Source organism: Acinonyx jubatus, chromosome D1 (genome assembly GCF_027475565.1).
Source record: "Acinonyx jubatus isolate Ajub_Pintada_27869175 chromosome D1, VMU_Ajub_asm_v1.0, whole genome shotgun sequence".
NCBI classification, from domain to species: Eukaryota; Metazoa; Chordata; class Mammalia; order Carnivora; family Felidae; genus Acinonyx; species Acinonyx jubatus.
Genome location: NC_069390.1, coordinates 45,761,717 through 45,780,742, shown reverse-complemented (window position 1 = coordinate 45,780,742; position 19,026 = coordinate 45,761,717). Strand labels below are relative to the sequence as shown.

The 19,026-nt window shown below is 43.3% G+C and overlaps 1 protein-coding gene and 2 long non-coding RNA genes across 10 annotated transcripts in view; 2 read left to right on the top strand and 1 right to left on the bottom strand.

The window, feature by feature from the left end:
• PARVA (parvin alpha) overlaps window positions 1–19,026 on the top strand; it is a 192,012-nt gene that overhangs the window by 132,723 nt on the left and 40,263 nt on the right. For all 7 annotated transcript variants that reach the window (XR_003425072.2, XR_003425071.2, XR_008290460.1 and 4 more), the window contains exons 5-6: window positions 7,707–7,847; window positions 14,807–14,922. Coding sequence is in view for 2 of the 7 variants with exons in the window: in XM_027073117.2 (XP_026928918.1) it covers window positions 7,707–7,847; window positions 14,807–14,922 (257 nt within the window). In the remaining 5 variants the exon portion in view is untranslated. The remainder of the gene's footprint in view (window positions 1–7,706; window positions 7,848–14,806; window positions 14,923–19,026) is intronic.
• The window catches only part of LOC106971843 (uncharacterized), an 82,290-nt gene that overhangs the window by 29,296 nt on the left and 33,968 nt on the right, over window positions 1–19,026 (bottom strand). The window lies entirely within an intron of this gene.
• Window positions 14,929–15,664, top strand: LOC128311824 (uncharacterized). Its single transcript, XR_008290462.1, has 2 exons — window positions 14,929–15,378; window positions 15,418–15,664. It is a non-coding gene; the product is annotated as an uncharacterized LOC128311824 (long non-coding RNA).

Sequence of the window (19,026 nt, the reverse complement as noted above, 5' to 3'; positions counted from 1 at the left end):
AACAAGACAAGGATGCCCACTTTAGCCACTTTTATTCAACAAAGAATTGGAATTCCTAGCCATAACAATTAGACAAGAAAAAGAAATAAAAGGCATTCAAATTGGCAAGTAAGAAGTAAAACTGTCAGTATATGTGTGTGTGTGTATACATATATGTGTGTGTGTGTATATATATATATATATATATATATATATATATATATATATATCAAAACCCCAGACTCCACCAAAAAAAAAAAAAAAACCTGTTAGAACTAGTAAACAAATTCAGTGAAGTCACAGGTACAAAATCAATATACAAAAATTTGTTGTATTTCTATACACTAATGAAACTATCAGAAAGAGAAATTAAGAAAACAATCCCACAAGGAGTGAAAGACCCTCTGTGCTCATGAATTAGAAGAATATTGTTAAATATTCTTCTACCCTAAGCAATCTACAGATTCAAGACAATCCCTATTAAGTTGCTAATGGTAGTTTTCACAGAAATATTGGAGTGGGAGAAATTGGCTTCCAGTTATGAAATAAGTCACAGAATGAAAGATACAGCATAAGGAATATAGTCAGTGATGTTGTAACAAGTGATGATGTGTCAAGACAAATGGTAGCTGCACTTGTAGTGAACATAGCATCATGTATAGACTTGTTGAATCACTATGGTGTACGCTTCAAACTAATGTAACATTTTGTGTCAATTATGCGCAAATGAAAAATAAAAATAAAGACACATTGCACAGAAAAAAAAATAGAAAAGGGATCCTAAAATTTGTAAGGAACCACACAAGACCTCAAATAGCCAAAGCAATCTTGAAGCAGAAGACTAAGAGGTACCTCAGTGGCTCAGTCAGCTGAGCATCTGACTTTGGCTCAGGTCATGATCTCACAGTTCCTGGGTTCAAGCTCCACATCAGGCTCTGTGCTGACAGCTCAGAGCCTGGAGCCTGATTTGGATTCTGTGTCTCCCTCTGTCTCTGCTCCTCCCCTGCTCATGCTCTAAGCATAAATGTTTTGTTTCTCTCTTAAACAGAAATAAACATTTAAAAAAATTTTTTTTCTTAAGAAAAAGAAGACTAAGCTAGAGGCATCATGCTCCCTGATTTCAAACTATTACGAAGTTCTAGTAGTCAAAACATTATGGTAGAGCATAAAAACAGATACATATGTTAATGGAACAGAATAGAGAGCCCAGAAATAAAGCCACACATATATAGCCAATTAATTTAAGACAAAGGACCCAAGAATATACAGCTTCTGCAGTAAGTGTTGTTGGGAAAACTGGACAGCCACATGCAAAAGACTGAAAGTGAACCACTATCTTACAACATACACAAACACTAACTCAAAATGGGTTAAGGACTTGAACATAAGACCTGAAACAATGTAACAAAATGAAAAGGCAACCTACCAAATGGGGATTTGGAAATATGTGCAAATCATATATCTGATAAGAGGTTAATATCCAATATATATAAAGAACTCATGAAACTGAATAGCAAAGAAAAAAAGAAAGAAAGAAAGGAAAGAAAGAAAGAAAGAAGAAAAAAAGAAAGAAAGAAAGAAAGAAAGAAAGAAAGAAAGAAAGAAAGAAAGAAAGAAAGAAAGAAAAGGACGAAAAGAAAATGAAAAAATACAATTAAAAAATGCACAGATCTGAATGGACACTTTTCCAAAGACGACACTCAGATTGCCAACAGACACATGAAAATATGCTCAACATCAGTTATCATCAGGGAAATGCAAACCAAAACCACAATGAGAGATTACCTCACACCAGTCAGAATTGGCTAGTATCAGAATGACAAGAAATAACCAAAACTGGCCAGGAAATGGAAAAAAGGGAACCCTTGTGCTCTGTTGGTAAGAATGTAAATTGGTGCAGCCACTATGGAAAACAGTATGGGGGTTCTTTAAAAAACTGAAAATGGACGGGGCGCCTGGGTGGCTTAGTTGGTTAAGCATCCAACTTCAGCTTGGGTCATGATCTCACGGTTCATGGATTTGAGCCCCCACATCGGGCTCTGTGCTGACAGCTCGAGCCTGGAACCTGCTTCGGATTCTGTGTCCCCACCGCCCCCCCCCCCGCCCTTCCTCATACATTCTCTCTCTCTCTCTCTCAAAAATAAAAAAAACAATTAAAAATTAAAAATGGAAATATCATATGATCCAGTGATTCCACTTCTGGTTTTTCCTAGAGAAAATGAAAATGCTACCTTGAAAGATATGTGCACTCCTCTGTTCACTGCAGCATTATTTACAATAGCCAAATATGAAAACAACCTAAGTCTCCATCAATGGATGAACAGATAAAGAAGATACAGTGAATATACATTTATACAGTGGAGTATTATTTGGCCATAAAAAAATAATGCAATATTGCCATTTACAACAACATAGATGGACTTTGAGGACACTATGCTAAGTGAAATACTGTATGGTCATACTTATATGTTGAATCTTTATTTAAAAAAATAAGCTCATAGATACAGAGACCAGATTGGTGGCTGCCAGAGGCAGGGGATTGGGGGGTTGGGCAAAGTGGGTGAAGGTGGTCAAAAGGTACCGAAAAGATGAGTTATATCCATATATATTGACATAGGTATTCATAATGTATGTTTGAGTGGAAAAACAAGTAGCAGAAAAATATATATACACAGTAATCTCACTTTCATTACGGGAGAAAATGAGAGAATGCTTTCTGTTTGTGTAATTGTGTATGTGAGCATGGCATAGAAATACACCTAAAACTGTTAACAAAGTTTGCTTCAAGATCTTCTATCTACTCAAATCCACATAATACCAATGCCATTGCCTAAAATAAAATATCCAACAAAATTAAAAGCAAAAATAAAAACAACCCAAAAAAACTAAAGTAGAAAAAAAGTCAAGTGGAATTACATTTTCTCAAAAATTATTATGCAAAAGAAATAAACAAACCATAGAAAGTCTTCTCCTGAATAATGCCAGATGCTAAAATACACAACTTTTTTTTTAATTTTAAGAAGGCATTATAATAGCATTGTGGCAATTAAAAAATATTGGCAGAAACAGAAAAAAATGAGTATTCTAGTAGGTCATGTATGAAATCCAATTTTTAAAAAATGAGAACAGAATGGACAACAGTGCAGAAAAAGTTTTTGAGCTAATAAACAGACTCAGGGACCTAAGAAGTCCAACGTCAGCAGAAGGTTATAAATATGAAAACTTATAAGCCATGATGTAACAAAATAGGGCAGGCGGGTACGCAGTCTCCTCCCCTCTCCCTCTCCCCAAGCCCTCTCCCAAGACTGTCATCACTATCCCCAGTGATCTTTTCCTCTCAGCCAAGATAAAGCTGCAGAAATTTTCTTAACCGAGCACTTCGGGCAGCCTCTACCAAACTACCCAAACTGTGATTGCAGTATTAGATGCAAACAACCTGTCATTTCTTCAGTAGGAGAGGATCCAAGATAAGAATTTGCGGCCCAAAAAATGGAAAAGGCACACGTGATCTCTTCAAGTATGAACAATCAAGAGGAAGACATTTAAATATAGGCTTATTGCTCTGGAAAACAGTGTGGAGATTCCTCAAAAAATAAAAAAGAGATCTACCCTATGACCCAGCAATAGCACTGCTAGGAATTTACCCAAGGGATACAGGAGTGCTGATGCATAGGGGCACTTGTACCCCAATGTTTATAGCAGCGCTTTCAACAATAGCCAAATTATGGAAAGAGCCTAATTGTCCATCAACTGACGATTGGATAAAGAAATTGTGATTTATATACACAATGGAATACTACTTGGCAACGAGAAAGAATGAAATCTGGCCATTTGCAGCAATGTGGATGGAACTAGAGGGTATTATGCTAAGTGCAATAAGTCAGGCAGAGAAAGATACCGTATGCTCTCACTCATATGTGGATCCTGAGAAACTTAACAGAAGACCATGGGGGAGGGGAAGGGGGGGAGTTACAGAGGGGGAGGGAGGCAAACCCTCCCTTTAAGTCTTTAAGAGACTCATAAATACTGAGAACAAACTGAGGGTTGATGGGGGGTGGGGGAGGGGAAAGTGGGTGATGGGCATTGAGGAGGGCACCTGTTGGGATGAGCACTGGGTGTTGTATGGAATCCAAGTTGACAATAAATTATATTTAATAAAAAAATAAAAATAAATTTAAAAAATAAATATAGGCTTATTAAATCCCTGACATTTAGAAATAAAGAATGATGGCCCTGGGGCACCTGGGTGGCTCAGCCGGTTAAGAGTCTCACCGTTGATTTTGGCTCAAGTCATGATCTCACTCGTGAAATAGAGCCCCACATCGGGCTCACAGACAGCATGGAGGCTGCTTGGGATTCTCGCTCTCTCTCCCTCTCTCCACCCCTTCCCCACTTATGCATGATCTCTCTCTTTCTCTCACAAAAATAAAATACATAAACTTAAAAAAAAAAAAAGAATGATGGCCATAAGCAACTAAAGAGAAGAGAAAGATAATACTTGGGCCTTCGAGGTGAAAATAGCTTGAGCTCATTCTATCCAGGTGCAGAAAATAATTTCTTTTTTTAACGTTTATTTATTTTTGAGAGAGAGAAAGAGCATGAGCAGTGGAGGGACAGAGAGAGATTGGGACACGGAATCTGAAGCAGGCTCCAGACTTTGAGATGTTGGCTCAGAGCCTCATGTGGGGCTCAAACTCACGAGCTGCAAGATCATGACCTGAGCTGAAATCAGATGCTCAACCGACTGAGTCACCCAAGTGTCCCAGATACAATTCTTTTTTTTTTTTTTAATGTTTGTTTATTTTTGAGAGACAGAGCGTGAGCAGGGGAGGGGCAGAGAGAGAGGGAGACACAGAATCCGAAGCAGGCTCCAGGCTCTGAGCTGTCAGCACAGAGCCCAAGGCAGGGCTCACACCCACAAACCATGAGATCATGACCTGAGCTGAAGTCAGACGCTTAACCGAATAAGCCACCCAGGCGCCCTCCCCCCAACCCCGAAAATAATTCTTAAATCCATAGAAAACTGCAGAAATTCTCCAATGAACAATCTCATCTTCAAATAACTACCCAAGGCACATTTGAGCTGGATAAGATATAACTGCAGAAAAATAAAAGAAATACTATAAGCATTGGGGAAACCATTGCTGTAGGTTTAATTCTTTTGTGTGGTGCTCCTTAAAAATGTGGAGAAAAGACATTTTAAGCATATTTTGGAGTGTCCGTTCTATCAATCTTGAATGGGTTGTGGAGAGTAGATTCGGTGAATCCAACAGCAGATAATACTTCCCATTATTTAACTCAAAGCTGTTCTCTTTAACAGATAAAAATGTAGACCTTTAAGTATTAAGTTATACCATTGGATGCAAGAAAAATTGATTTTAAAACACACCATTTTTAAGTACCACTCAGAAAAAGAAAAAATCATGTCAATTACTATTACTCAAAGCTTACCAATTCCTTAGAATTTTTATTTACTACTTTTTGAAAGTGTTCTTCTAGGCTTATTAAGGTATGGAAGTGCCCACACTATGAAGAGGTAGGACGCAGTGCACACACGTGGAAGCAATGAGAACCCCTGTCTTCCACCTGGCTGACAACGATTATAGAATGCCATCCATCTTATGACACTCTTATTTCAGGGATGTTAAAAAGCGAAAAACAACAACAAAAAAGTGCGCCCTAAAATTCATGAAATGGGACACATCAAATAAGTTACATTTCCAGTGGGTTTAAAAGGAAAGAAGGTTTGGGGCGCCTGGGTGGCTCAGTCAGTTAAGTGTCCGACTTCAGCTCAGGTCACGATCTCGCGGTCTGTGAGTTCAAGCCCCGCGTCGGGCTCTGGGCTGATGGCTCGGAGCCTGGAGCCTGTTTCCGATTCTGTGTCTCCCTCTCTCTCTGCCCCTCCCCCGTTCATGCTCTGTCTCTCTCTGTCCCAAAAATAAATAAACATTAAAAAAATAATAAAAGGAAAGAAGGTTTTTAAAACAGATATGTCTCTGGCGGCAAGGGAAATAAAAGCTAAAAGAACTACTGGGATCTCATCAAGATAAAAAGCACAGGGAAGGAAACCATCAACAAAACTAAAAGGCAACCGATGGAATGGGAGAAGATATTTGCAAATGACATATGGATAGAGGATTAGTATCCAAAATCTATAAAGAATTTACCAAACTGGCCCCCCAGAAACAAATAATCCAGTGAAGAAATGGACAGAAGACACAAATAGACACTTTTCCAAAGAAGACATCCACATGGCTAACAGACACATGAAAAAATGCCCAACATCACTCATCATTAGGGACATACAAATCAAAACCACAATGAGATAACACCTCACAGTTGTCAGAAAGCTTATAATTAACAACTCAGGAAACAACAGGTGTTGGCGAGGGTGTGGAGAAACGGGAACCCTCTTGCACTGTTGGTGGGAATGCAGACTGGTGCAGCTGCTCTGGAAAACAGTGTGGAGGTTCCTCAAAGAATTAAAAATAGAACTACCCTACTACCCAGCAATTGCACTGCTAGGTATTTACCCAAAGGATACAAAAATGCTGATTCGAAGGGGCACACGCACCCCAATGTTTATAGCAGCACTATCAACAATAACCAAATTGGAGCACCTGGGTGGCTCAGTCGGTTAAGCATCCAACTCTTGGTTTTGGCTCAGGTCATGATCTCACGGTTTCCTGAGTTTCACCCCTGCGTCAGGCTCTGCACCGATGGTATGGAGACTGCTTGGGATTCTCTCCCTCTCTCTCTCTCTGCACCTCCCCTACTCACACTGTCTCTGTCTCTCTCAAATAAATAAACTTTTAAAAAAAATAGCCAAATTATGGAAAGAGCCCAATGTCCACCGATTGATGAAAGGATAAAGAAAAGGTGGTGTATGTATATACAACTGAATACTACTTGGCAATGAAAAAGAATGAAATCTTGCCATTTGCAACAACATGGATGGAACTAGAATATATTATGCTAAGCAAAATAAGTCAGAGAAAGATATCATATGATTTCACTCATATGTGGAATTTAAGAAGCAAAACAGATGAACATAGCAGAAGGGAAGGCAAAATAAGATAAAAACAGAGGGAGGCAAATCATAAGAGACTCTTAAATACAGAGAACAAACTGAGGGTGGCTGGAGGGGAGGTGGGTGGGGGATGGGTTAAATGGGTGATAGGCATTAAGGAGGGCACTTAGGATGAGCACTGGGTGTCACATATAAGACAGGAATCACTGGGTTCTACTCCTGAAGCCAAGACTGAGCTGTACGTTAACTAACTTGAATTTAAATTAAAAAAATAATAAAACAGATAAATGTGATTCAGCGTGACACATACCTACACATGACACATACAAAATGCCTTGAATGATGAGGAGTGCCAGGGGAGGCACGCAAGCCTTTTCAGTCGGGTCCCAGAGTATGCTTGGAGAAGGCAAAGATGAAGAGAAGGAAAAATCCAGAATGCTGGGAAAGAGTTCAGGTATGACAGGATGGGCTACATGCCCCACTCTGAGCTCGCACAGCTCTCTCAATACTGGTGACACATCAGATGAGGCGGGGAGAGCAGTGTCCCTCACAGAGCAGGTGCTCAGTATACACTTGCTGAGCGAGTGAACGTGTGAGCATGTGTGTTTGTGGGAGCGAGTGAACGAGCGTGTGAGTTAGGGGTGTCTGTGGCCGGAGATAACAGCTGTTCTCTTTCCCCCCGCCCTTGTCACCCCAGAAAAACTTGAGAGCGAGAAGCTGAACGTTGCTGAAGTCACCCAGTCAGAGATTGCTCAGAAGCAAAAGCTGCAGACCGTCCTGGAGAAGGTCAACGAAACCCTGAAGCTTCCTCCCAGGAGCATCAAGTGGAATGTGGACTGTGAGTTTTACAAAAAAGGATGGAACGGTTAAATGTCCCCTGTGGCCCCCACCCTGGGGTTTCCCCACAAAGCCATCCAGAATGCTGGCAGGCCCCGGGTGGGTGCAAACCCATTTATCATTGAGTGAGACGTGCCCTTCTTTAGAGAACTTATCCTCTGTGCTGCTGGGAAAATGACAAAGGGTCCAAAGCCAGTGTGCTTTTCTGTGAAAGGCCGTTTGTAGCAAGTTCACGTGAGCTAGGGAGCAGAGGAGACTGCTACGGATTGAGCTACTTCTAAGCCCCTGTACAACCTTTTGAGAAAGCCACGTGTCCAGCTCATAGAGGCTTCAAGAAGCCAAAATCCCTACGTTCAGGCAGCTGAGGAGCAGGGGAGCACGGACTTGGCTCTGTTTTGAAGCCCATGCCCTTCCTCTCAGCCCCTTATTTTCCAGAAGGAGCAAAGGTCTGGGGCTGAGATCGCAGGCCCTGGAACAGGATTTTCAAATTCAGGTTGCGCGGCCAGTGTCGCTTGAACATCTCCAAAAGTTATAAACTGCTTGTTCTTTTGCTACTTTAAGAGCCCGCCAGGCTAATATGGATGTGATGAGTCCATAACAGAATCAGCCTTGAACCAGCAGATCAGGTGACTCCAATGGCAACCTCAGATTTCTCAGAGGGAGTCCAGAGTTGTTTTGTTCTTTGTAATCGATGAAAATATGAATTCAGATTAATAAAATGATTTAGATCGTGTTCTCTGCTTTTAAGTATTAAGGGGTTAAGTTCTAGACAAAATCATATCCAGTTGAAACAACTTAAAATGGACACCTTCCCCCTCCCCCCAAAAAACCACCTTTCCAACTTGGGAAAGGAAAGGAAATCTTGGGGCACCTGGGTGGCTCAGTGGGTTAAGCGTCTGACTTCAGCTCGGGTCATGATCTCGCGGTCTGTGAGTTCGAGCCCCGCATCGGGCTCCGTGCTGACAGCTCAGAGCCTGGAGCCTGCTTCGGATTCTGTGTCTCCCTCTCTCTCTGCCTCTCCCCTGCTGTGTCTCTCTCTGTCTCTCAATAATAAATAAACAGTAAAAAAAAAAAAAAAAAGGAAAAGGATATCTGTATCCCTCAGCTTAGACCCAGTAGCTGCCAGACCCAACCTCTTCAGCAAGTTTCTAGCAACTGACATTGGAGGTGAGACAACAGGTACCTCCTTCAGCATAATCATACCTTCGCGTGCACATCACACAGTGCTTGAAACAGGGCGACCTCTGTGTGATGGAGAGAAACACCCGGGAAGAGGGGAAGCCACACCCTGGGTCCTGATTGCTGCCCCAAAGGCCAGGAATGCTAACAGTGTTGGAGGAGGGGGGAGGGCGCCTGATTACTAGTGTGGGAACTGCATCTACCTTGCGGAAATCCACAATAGTCGTGAGCATTAAAGTCCTCTGATAAAGACCCCTGCTTAGTTTTGTTTCAACCTATTTCCTCCTCCCTGAATGTGGACCATCTCCATGCACCCCTCCCAACAAAACACCTTTTCACTTACCAGGGAACCCAGTTTCGGAAAGATTGAGATAGAATAGAATTTTTTTTTTTTTTTTTTTGAGAGAGAAGGAGAAACAGAGCACTTGCACCAGCAAGGGGGCATGGGGGGCAGAGGGAGAGAGAGAATCTCAAGCAGGCTTCATGCCCAGCATGGAGCAGGAAGTGCGGGGCTGGATCTCCCCGAGATCACAACCTGATCCAAAATTCAGAACCATCCTGAGCCAAAATCCTGAACCATCCAGGCGTCCCAGCATGGAACTTTTTAAAGCCACTTCAGGACCATGGTCTTTAGTGGCTTCTAATGATTTGTTTGTTTCATGTTTACCTTCATTTCTTTAAAAAAAATTTTTTTAATGCTTATTTATTTTTGAGAGACAGACACAGAGACAGAGCGTGATGGGGGAGGGTCAGAGAGAGGGAGACACAGAATCTGAAACAGGCTTCAGGCTCCGAGCTGTCAGCACAGAGTCCGACGCGGGGCTCGAACTCACGAACTGTGAGACCATGACCTGAGCCGAAGTCGGACGTTTAACTGAATGAGCCACCCAGGCACACCCTTCATTTGTTATGGGGATATGTGTACGAGTAAAATAATCACCCGTGTTGCCACTCTCTTCTGGCTGTTTTCATTTTTTGCCCACTACTGTCCCTATCAATGCAAATGTTTACTCACACTCCTGTGTTTTGTTATTTTCTCTTAATATTATATCAGATTTTCTATATTCCCATGTGGTATTCATTATCCCATGTATTCACTATCCCAGGTAGCCATTATTTTTGATGGCTGCTTCTATTTCACTGGGTAGAAAGTCCCATAGGGATCTTAAACCCTACATTGACGTTGATCCTATTAGGATGTTTGCTCACCTACTGGCTACTGTCGGGGCCAAGTCAAATGTCTTAGGTTGGGTCTCTTTTTGCTTCTCTCGAGTTATTCCTGTCAGATAGATTTCCAAAACGGAGATGAAGTACTAGGCCGGAGGGATCATTCTCTCAGTGGCTAGATCCCTGTGATGACTGTTTACAAGCATGAATGGTTTCTTCCATAAGGGATGTGATGGGTCCAACTCCTGGAGAGAAGTTCTGTCCCTCCCCTCTGCTATTCTCTCTAGCTCCTAGACATTGTGTCATCTTTCCACTCAGGACGAAGGTGGCAGGGACAGCTGTGAGTTACCAAGGCTCTTGATCTAGGGCTTTAGGGAGGTCTACCTTTTCTTCTTGCTTTATTCACAACAATTTTCATGATTAAAAAGCTATAAAATGAAAACAAATTTGAATATTAACAGCTAACATATCTATGGTGCTTACTGTATGCTTTGTACTATTCTAAACCGTTTACATATTTTCATCCTTGTAATCCTCACTCAACCATCTGAGGTAAGAATTCTATTATCCCCATTTTACAGATGGGAAAATAGAGGCAGAGAGCGATTCAGAGACCATGAATGTAAGCTTTAAGAAGTCAGGGATTTTTGTTTCTTCACTACTGAATACCCAGAAAGTGGAAGAGCAACTCGCAAATACCAGACACAGTAATATTTGCTGAAGGAGTGTCCTTGTCCAAGGTCACACGGGTGGTGACGGGTGTAGCCAGAACTGAAAGAGAGTCTTGCCGTGGAGCCCGTGCACTGAGCCTACGCATGCAGTCCCTCTAAGCTGCCCACCCAGAGACAGGGACTGTCAACCTTCGGTGTTCCCCTTCAGGTCGAGTGTGAGTGTGTGTGTAACAAATAGATAAGTAAATTAAATGTGTGTATACATAATTACATATTTTTTTTTACAAAGATGAGATCAGTTTATAAGATGTAGATTTTCACAGATCATTAAATATTCTTTCACTTTTAATATTATGTAGCAGGATATCGTATGGCTATAGTATAATCTATTTAATCAATAATGGATTTTAAGATTGTTTTCCATTTTTCCACTATTATCAACGTAGCCTGATGAGTTCTGTCTGCTGATAGCCACAATTACTTTTTTAGTACAAATACCTAAGAGTGGCATTCTAAGGCCAACGTGTGTGTATATTTCTAAGGTCATAATACGTATTGTCAAATTGTCTCCAAAAAAAATTACACCAATTGATATTTCCACCACAACTCCTATTTGGAGGACTATGCTGAACTCAGCAGCTCCTTTGAAAATGTCCACCAGCTCCTGGCACAATGGCTAAGTGCCCAATTTATATAGTAGAGCCTGGGCCCACCTCTAAATCTGCACAGTGCCATCCTGACCCAAGGGCAGGACCACAGAATCCCTAGATTCTATCTGGCATCAGGGAGAAAACCAGGAGATAAGCTCAAATGTGGCAATGATGAGGGGACCCCAACAGATGAAGGTTGTTAGGATTTTTCTTAATTGAAAAGATGAGGGGCACCTGGATGTCTCAGTTGATTGAACGTCTGACTTCGGCTCAGGTCATGATCTCAGGGTTCATGAGTTTGAGCCCCGCGTCGGGCTCTGTGCTGACAGCTCAGAGCCTGGAGCCTGCTTCAGATTCTGTGTCTCCCTCTCTCTGCCCCTCCCCTGTTCATGCTCTCTCTCTCTCTCTCAAAAATAAACACTAAAGAAATTTTAGAAAGAAAAAAGATGACATACCTTTATTCTAAAAAATTTTTGAAATAGGAAACTATCATATTTTCATTTTTTTAATATTCCTTTCCAAGTCTTGGCCACAAGCACGTGTGTGTGTGTGTGTGTGTGTGTGTGTGTGTGTACACACATATGTATATGTATTTACATGTATGTATATCCATAAATGTGTATCTTTACATTGTTTCTATTATTTCTGTTTAACATTACACTATTAATATTTATAGTTACACTGTTTCAACAGTGATTTTCAGTGTGTGGAAATTATTCCATTATGTGGATATACCATAACTTATTAAAGCAGTGATTATTAACCATTCTTGGCCCAACCTAGTGATTTGCCAGGAAGAACTCAGGCGTCACTGAGGAGAGTAGCAGCTGTGGGTAGCAGTTAGGCCTTGGGGACCAGGACACTTGTGCTTTTTTTCATCTGTTTTGCCTAATGGCTTTTAAACAAAGGGTTTCTCTGCCTAATAAAAAAAAAAATGTTTTTGAAAACCACCAGTCTGAACTATCCTCTTATTATAGTGTTTTCCAGATTTTTAAATACTATATTACACAATAATTAACATCTTTACACATGTGTGTGTGTGAGAGAGAGAAAGAGAGAGGAAGAGAGAAACTGTATAATCATTTCTTTTGAAAAACTTCCCAGGAGAACCGAGCACTCCTCAATAGAGACTGGCATCTGTATGGTGCTTATAAAATAGCTCTATACTGCTCAGTACAACAGTCAAGATGAAGTACAGTGTCACTGGTGGGTAAGAACAACCTTTTTGACCACATCTTCTCTAGCACTATGTTTTGTCATTAAAAGGCAGAGGCGCCTGGGAGGCTCAGTCGGTTAATCGGCTGACTTCAGCTCAGGTTATGATCTCACGGTTCGTGGGTTCAAGCCCCGCGTCAGGCTCTGTGCTGACAGCTCAGAGCCTGGAGCCTGCTTCGGATTCTGTGTGTGTGTGTGTGTCGCTCTCTCTGCCCCTCCCCCGCTCTCACTCTGTCTCTCTCAAAAATAAACATGAAAAAAATAAAGAAGAAAGGGTAGAGTTAGCAAATGTCCTTACAACCCTCAGAGACTGGACTGACGTACAGCAGCTCTGATCAGAAGAGCAAACCCAATTATGCCTCTGTCTGGCTGCAAGCACACCATGTCGGTAGGTCACTCCCGGGCCAGGAGCCTCCTCCGAGGCTGTAACTGTGGGTGAAACTTTGGACGATGCCCAAAAGCTCAGAATTGACAATGTCTTCTGGAAGACCTAAATGGGAGCAGATCATCTGCTGCTCATTGGCGGTGGAAAGCCTTCTTCCAAATAGCAGTGATAACAAGTAACCCTAATGAGTTCCCAAGGAATGTCTGAGTCATTTCCTTTTCTTGGGGATTTCCTTTTTTTTTTTTTTTTAACGTTTATTATTTTTGAGACAGAGAGAGACAGAGCATGAACGGGGGAGGGGCAGAGAGAGAGGGAGACACAGAATTGGAAGCAGGCTCCAGGCTCTGAGCCATCAGCCCAGAGCCCGACGCGGGGCTCGAACTCACAGACCGTGAGATCGTGACCTGAGCTGAAGTCGGAGGCTTAACCGAATGAGCCACCCAGGCGTCCCCTTGGGGATTTCTTAAATCTCCTGTTAAAGCAGATTCATCAGTCCCAGGGCAGACAGAATGACACCCTAATAATGGGCCCAGTTTGTGCTAAGTACACAAAATGAGCACTTTTGTTGTTGTTCTTTCCTTAAATGCCTCCCTGTAAGGAGGATCCCATGAGACTGGTAGGACTGGGAAGGCAGGTAAAGTACCTGGCAAAGCTTTCCTTTTATGAGACAGAACGAGGAGAAAGTTGACATGGTTTAATTGTGTAGGTATGAAGTGTCGTCTCGTAAGTTGCAATAAAAAATATCAACCCTTCTTTATCATCTGCTATGGGCTGGAAGCTTGGTCTATACTATTTCTGGGAATTCTTACAACTTGTATTTCTGCAAAGGTACTACTATCCCCACTTGTGAAGATTAGCAGATTGAGACTCAGAGGCCTTGAATGGCCTATCCAAGGTCATGGAGGCAGTAGATAGAGAGCTTGTCAAGTCAGAACTGAAGCTCCAGTCTGCCTGGCCCTGTGTGTACCCATTACATTACAGTCTTCTCCTTTCATCTGTGAAATCTACAACTCACCAGTTGCCCACCCTCCTCTAGTACAAATAGGTTTAACATCTAGCATGTTGCTCAGGAGCTATAGAAGCCAGCTGGGTCGTACACATCCTTTCCCCGCTCTTCCCGAAGGGCATTGCCTACGCTGGCCATACACGGTACTCCAAAGAGCAACAAAGGCCTTTAGATGTCTCATGCCTTCCTCGAGGGACTGCAAGCCCTGAACAAAGGAAAGGATCCAGTGTTCCTGACTCAGTGTTTATTGAATGAGGACTTGCTTTGGGTAGAGCCCTGGGACAAGGGTAGTGGTGATAACCCAAAGAGTTCAGAGTCAAGAGGGAAGGGAAAGATGATGCAGGGCAGACATGAATGAACAAGGTTATTAAAATAGAATGAACAAGAACATGGGGGTGGCAGAGGGCTGATCTTTTGTCAAAATTCAGCAGCTGTCAGGGTCCCTACTGGAAACCTGGATTAGAGTGGAGAGGCTCTATATTGGAAATGCAGCAATAACATGACCCAAGAAGTAGCTCCATGGGACTTGGCCAAGAATGAGGGGACCTAAGGGCAAGGCCTGTGAGATCCTTAGTGGGGCGATAAAAGGTGCATTGGGTGTGGTACTGCTACATTTTGAATATCTGCTTCTATTTGCCTAGAACCTGGAAGACGATTCTCTAATTTTTGATTCATCTTTTATTTCAGCTGTTCACGCCAAGAGCCTGGTAGCCATTTTGCATCTGCTGGTTGCTCTGTCCCAGTATTTCCGGGCACCGATCCGACTCCCAGATCATGTCTCCATCCAAGTGGTTGTGGTCCAGGTAAGACAGCACTACAAACATCTGCGCCCTTAAAGAGGCACGGAGGCTGAGTTCATATGGGAGCTACGGCATGCCGGGTAGCCGGTTACAGGTGGAATGGTTGCTGAGTGTCCTTGATGTGCTGTGTGTTGGGAGGCGCATGCGTGTGCCCTGTGATGCACATGGGCAGCAGTCAGTCACGTGTGCAGTGGGTGGAAGAGTGTGTACTTGAGTATGGGCTAGCCTTGTGTGGGGCTTGTCCGTGGGGTTTGCAGGTGTTCGTAAAGAGGGTGTCTGTGTGCTATGTATTTGAGGGTGTGATGTATGAATGTGAGGTGTGTGCAGTGGGGTCAGGAGAAAAGGTGTATCCCTGTGTATGTATGGGTGTGCCCTGCAAGCCAGGGAGAATCATTTTTTGGTTAAACAAATGAGGGACAGATATTGGGAAGAGACAGATAACCTGTGCATATGAAGGGGGTGTGTGTGTGTGTGTGTGTGTGTGTGAGAGAGAGAGAGAGAGAGAGAGAGAGAGAGAGAGAGAGAGAGAGAACCCCTGACTGGCCATGCCTATACGGAGGGCATGGCTGCTTTTCACCTGCCCAGAGAAGCATGGCTGGGATCTCAAGTCACCCTTTCCAGATTGTCGGATAGAATTTCCATTCGCATATGGCTGTGTAATTTCCACGGCGAGAGTGTGCTCTCTCCCTGTGACTATCTCACTCTGCTCCTAACCCTATTACATACTCAAATTGAATTTTATTTTCCAACTTTATGCCCATTTAGGAAAGGTCAGCATTCTGTTTGCTTGTTTCTGTTCTTTTCAAATAAACATGCTGCAAGGGAGAACGCCCCTTCTAAGCAGCTCACTGGTTATCCAGCGCTCTGGAATAGAGAACAATATGGCGGTTTTACCACCCCTTGGTGATAAAGAGCCTTGAGGGCTGGTAGGCTTGGCCTGACCCCACCAGGCCAAGTTTCTAGGACAGAAGCTGAGCTTTCAGGGATCGGATGTCGGTGGAGGGGAGGGAGATGTGAAGGTGTTCTTCAGTCGGCTGCTCGGCCGTGCCCTGGTGATAAAGTATTTCTTCCATGCCTTCTGGGTATCTCCCTTGCTAAACGTCAAGGAAATATCATAGAAATAGTCACGCTGGCCCTGCCTGCCAGGAGACAAGACTACACCAAGGAGAGGGCGATCAGAGGGCCACAGGCGGTGAGCATGTATGTGGTTTAGACACTTAAGTGCAGCTAAAAGGACTAATTGGCCTCATGGATCGAGCAGTCAGCTGCGGCAAGCGTTTTATGTCTGCCATGGATATGTCGCCCTCCCAGAGCAACCTGGTTGGTACAAGCATCTTACTGGTGAATCCAAGCCATCTCTATTATATTATTTTCACCACTCATGTATAAATTAATTTCAGTATATTTTTTAAAACGCTGATTCAAGATTGGGGTGGGGGGACCCCTGTTTTGGAACAGGGGTTGCTGCAAGCCCATGTCTCAAGCCTTATTTTAAGCTCAGTTATAGGCCCATCAGAAGGCTGTTGTCAGTTTAACGTCTCTGTGGACAGTTCTGTGAGCAGGAGGGTGGAACACAGGACAAGGTACATAAAAACCTGCATGTCAGGTTTTATGGGGTGTTTTGCTTTGTTAAGTTAAACAGGCACAGAAGCAGGACTCAGAATTAGCCAGAAGTCACCGACCCAACCACAGAAAGAGTCCTCGAGGCAACAAATAACAGATCGAGGTGAATCTAGGTGCTGTATGAGGGATTATTTCACCCAGATTTCCTTTCTATTCTGTACAAAAGCACTGAATTCCGCATGAAGTTGAAGATGAGTTTCTATGTCTGTGAAGAGCCTTACAAGATCAGGACACAAATTCCATTAGCCCCTTGTAAAAATTACACATTTGTTGAAGCTGAAATGGGAAAGGCCCTTTATATATCCTTACCGGATCCCTTTAAAAAAATTTTTTATTGTTTATTTGTTTTTGAGACAGAGAGAGAGCATGAGCAGAGGAGGGGCAGAGAGAGGGAGACACAGAATCCAAAGCAGGCTCCAGGCTCCGAGCTGTCAGCACAGAGCCCAACACAGGGCTTGAACTCATAGACTATGAGACCACGACCTGAGCTGAAGTCAGACACTTAACCAGCTAAGCCACCCAGGCGTCCCTGGATCCCTTTTAAATTATATCTTTATTTTTCCTTTTTACCTTTTTCACTTTGATAACCCATTCTTCCAAATCTAGTGCAGATACACTGTTGACCTTTATCCAGCTCTACCTTTCCTTCGATAAAAGTATTTTGCAAGGACACTAGTTTCTGTGGCTCTTAGGAATAGAAGAGAAGGTTCTAGAAGTTTGGGCAGGAGGGCAAGAAGGCAGGTTTCAGCCGAAACACTAACAGTGGTAGGCTCCTTTTTGACACTCTTCTCTGCCTTTGTAAAAGATGAAATTGGGGCGCCTGGGTAGCTCAGTCGGTTAAGTGTCCGACTTAAGTTCAGGTCACTATCTCGCGGTCTGTGAGTTTGAGCCCCGTATCGGGCTCTGGGCTGATGGCTCAGAGCCTGGAGCCTGCTTCCGATTCTGTGTCTCCCTCTCTCTCTGCCCCTCCCCCGTTCATGCTCTGTCTCTCTCTGTCTCAAAAATAAATAAAACGTTAAAAAAAATTAAAAAAAAAAAAAAAGATGAACTTGATGTGACAGGTGCTTGCCATCCCCAGACTGCTGTCCTCATTGTGTCTGGGAACTGACTACAGAGACCTGGTCTAATGAATCTCCCTCTCCACACCTATCAGAAGGTCTTCCTGAGGGTGCCTGGGTGGCTCAGTTGGTTAAGCATCCGACTTCAGCTCAGATCATGATCTCACAGTTTGTGGGTTCAAGCCCTGTGTCGGGCTCTGTGCTGACAGCTCAGAGCCTGGAGCCTGCTTTGGATTCTGTGTCTCCCTCTCTCTCTCTGTCCCTCCCCTGCTTGTGCTCTGACTCTGTCTCAAAAATAAACATTATAAAAAAAAAAAAAAAAGGTCTTCCTGAGCCCTGACACTCTTTCACTGGCTCTCATGCCCACCCAATGGGGTTTAAATTTCAAACTGGCACTCAGTTGACTCCCCATCGTCCCACTAATGGCATCCACCATTAGTGGTTCCAAACGGCCTCCAGTGGTGCTCTCCTGCCTCTGCCTTTTTGCTGGGGCCATCCCTTCTGCTGGAATGCCCTCTCCTCTGCATCCTGTCAACTTCCAGCTTGAGGACCCCCGCCCCTTGGAAGGGTTCCCCGACCATCCCAGCTGAACGTGCCTGCTCTCGTCAGCACTTCTGTCTGCATGGGACCACCGCATAATTGGTTACACACGACACTTCTGAGAGTGAAAGGGGGGTCCTACTGTAATCATTGAGCCGTTGAGCCACCCCATCAGGCACAAACACCGGTACTGTTTCTTGGAAATCTTTCTCACATACCTGTTTCATTTACCCCATTGTTCTCTAAGTTCCTCAAGGTCAGAAATTATGTCAGACGTTCCATAGTATCCGCTCTTATCCAACAGAGGTTCTTATACAGAGAAAACACCAATTCATGAAATAAAGAAGAAAGAGGCTAGATTGATGGGAGGAGGCAGACAGATGATGGATGGACAGATGGATGAGTGGGCGGATGGGCAGATGGGTAGGTGTGGGAGCCACCAAAGTGCTTATCCTCTTCTCAGAGAATAAGCTAGTCACCTGCGGACTGTACTGCTTAGTGAAAAGCTTCCCTATTTATCCATTAAAAAGAAAAACAAAAACTCTCCCCCTATTTAAATTTTCCAAGTTGGCCTCCGTCCTCCACCCCAGCCAGCCCCACTGTTAAAAGTGTTTCTCTGCTTCCCTCCGTAGCCCCAGCTGGAGGGCAGACACGCCCTAGGCCTTCATTTCCATTTGGTTTACTGTGGATTACTCCGGGAGGCAAACAGTTTGCTTCCAGCAAAATGTCTTCCAATAAAGAAAGAAAAGATTCACCATCCAAGAAACAGCCAACTTGTTTGGAATAAACACTAATTGCTCTTAAGTATGAATGGTATGGTCCAGTCCCAGAAATCTGGGGCCTCCTTTTGCCTCTGGTAGTATCTCCTCTCCAGTTTCATTTCTTG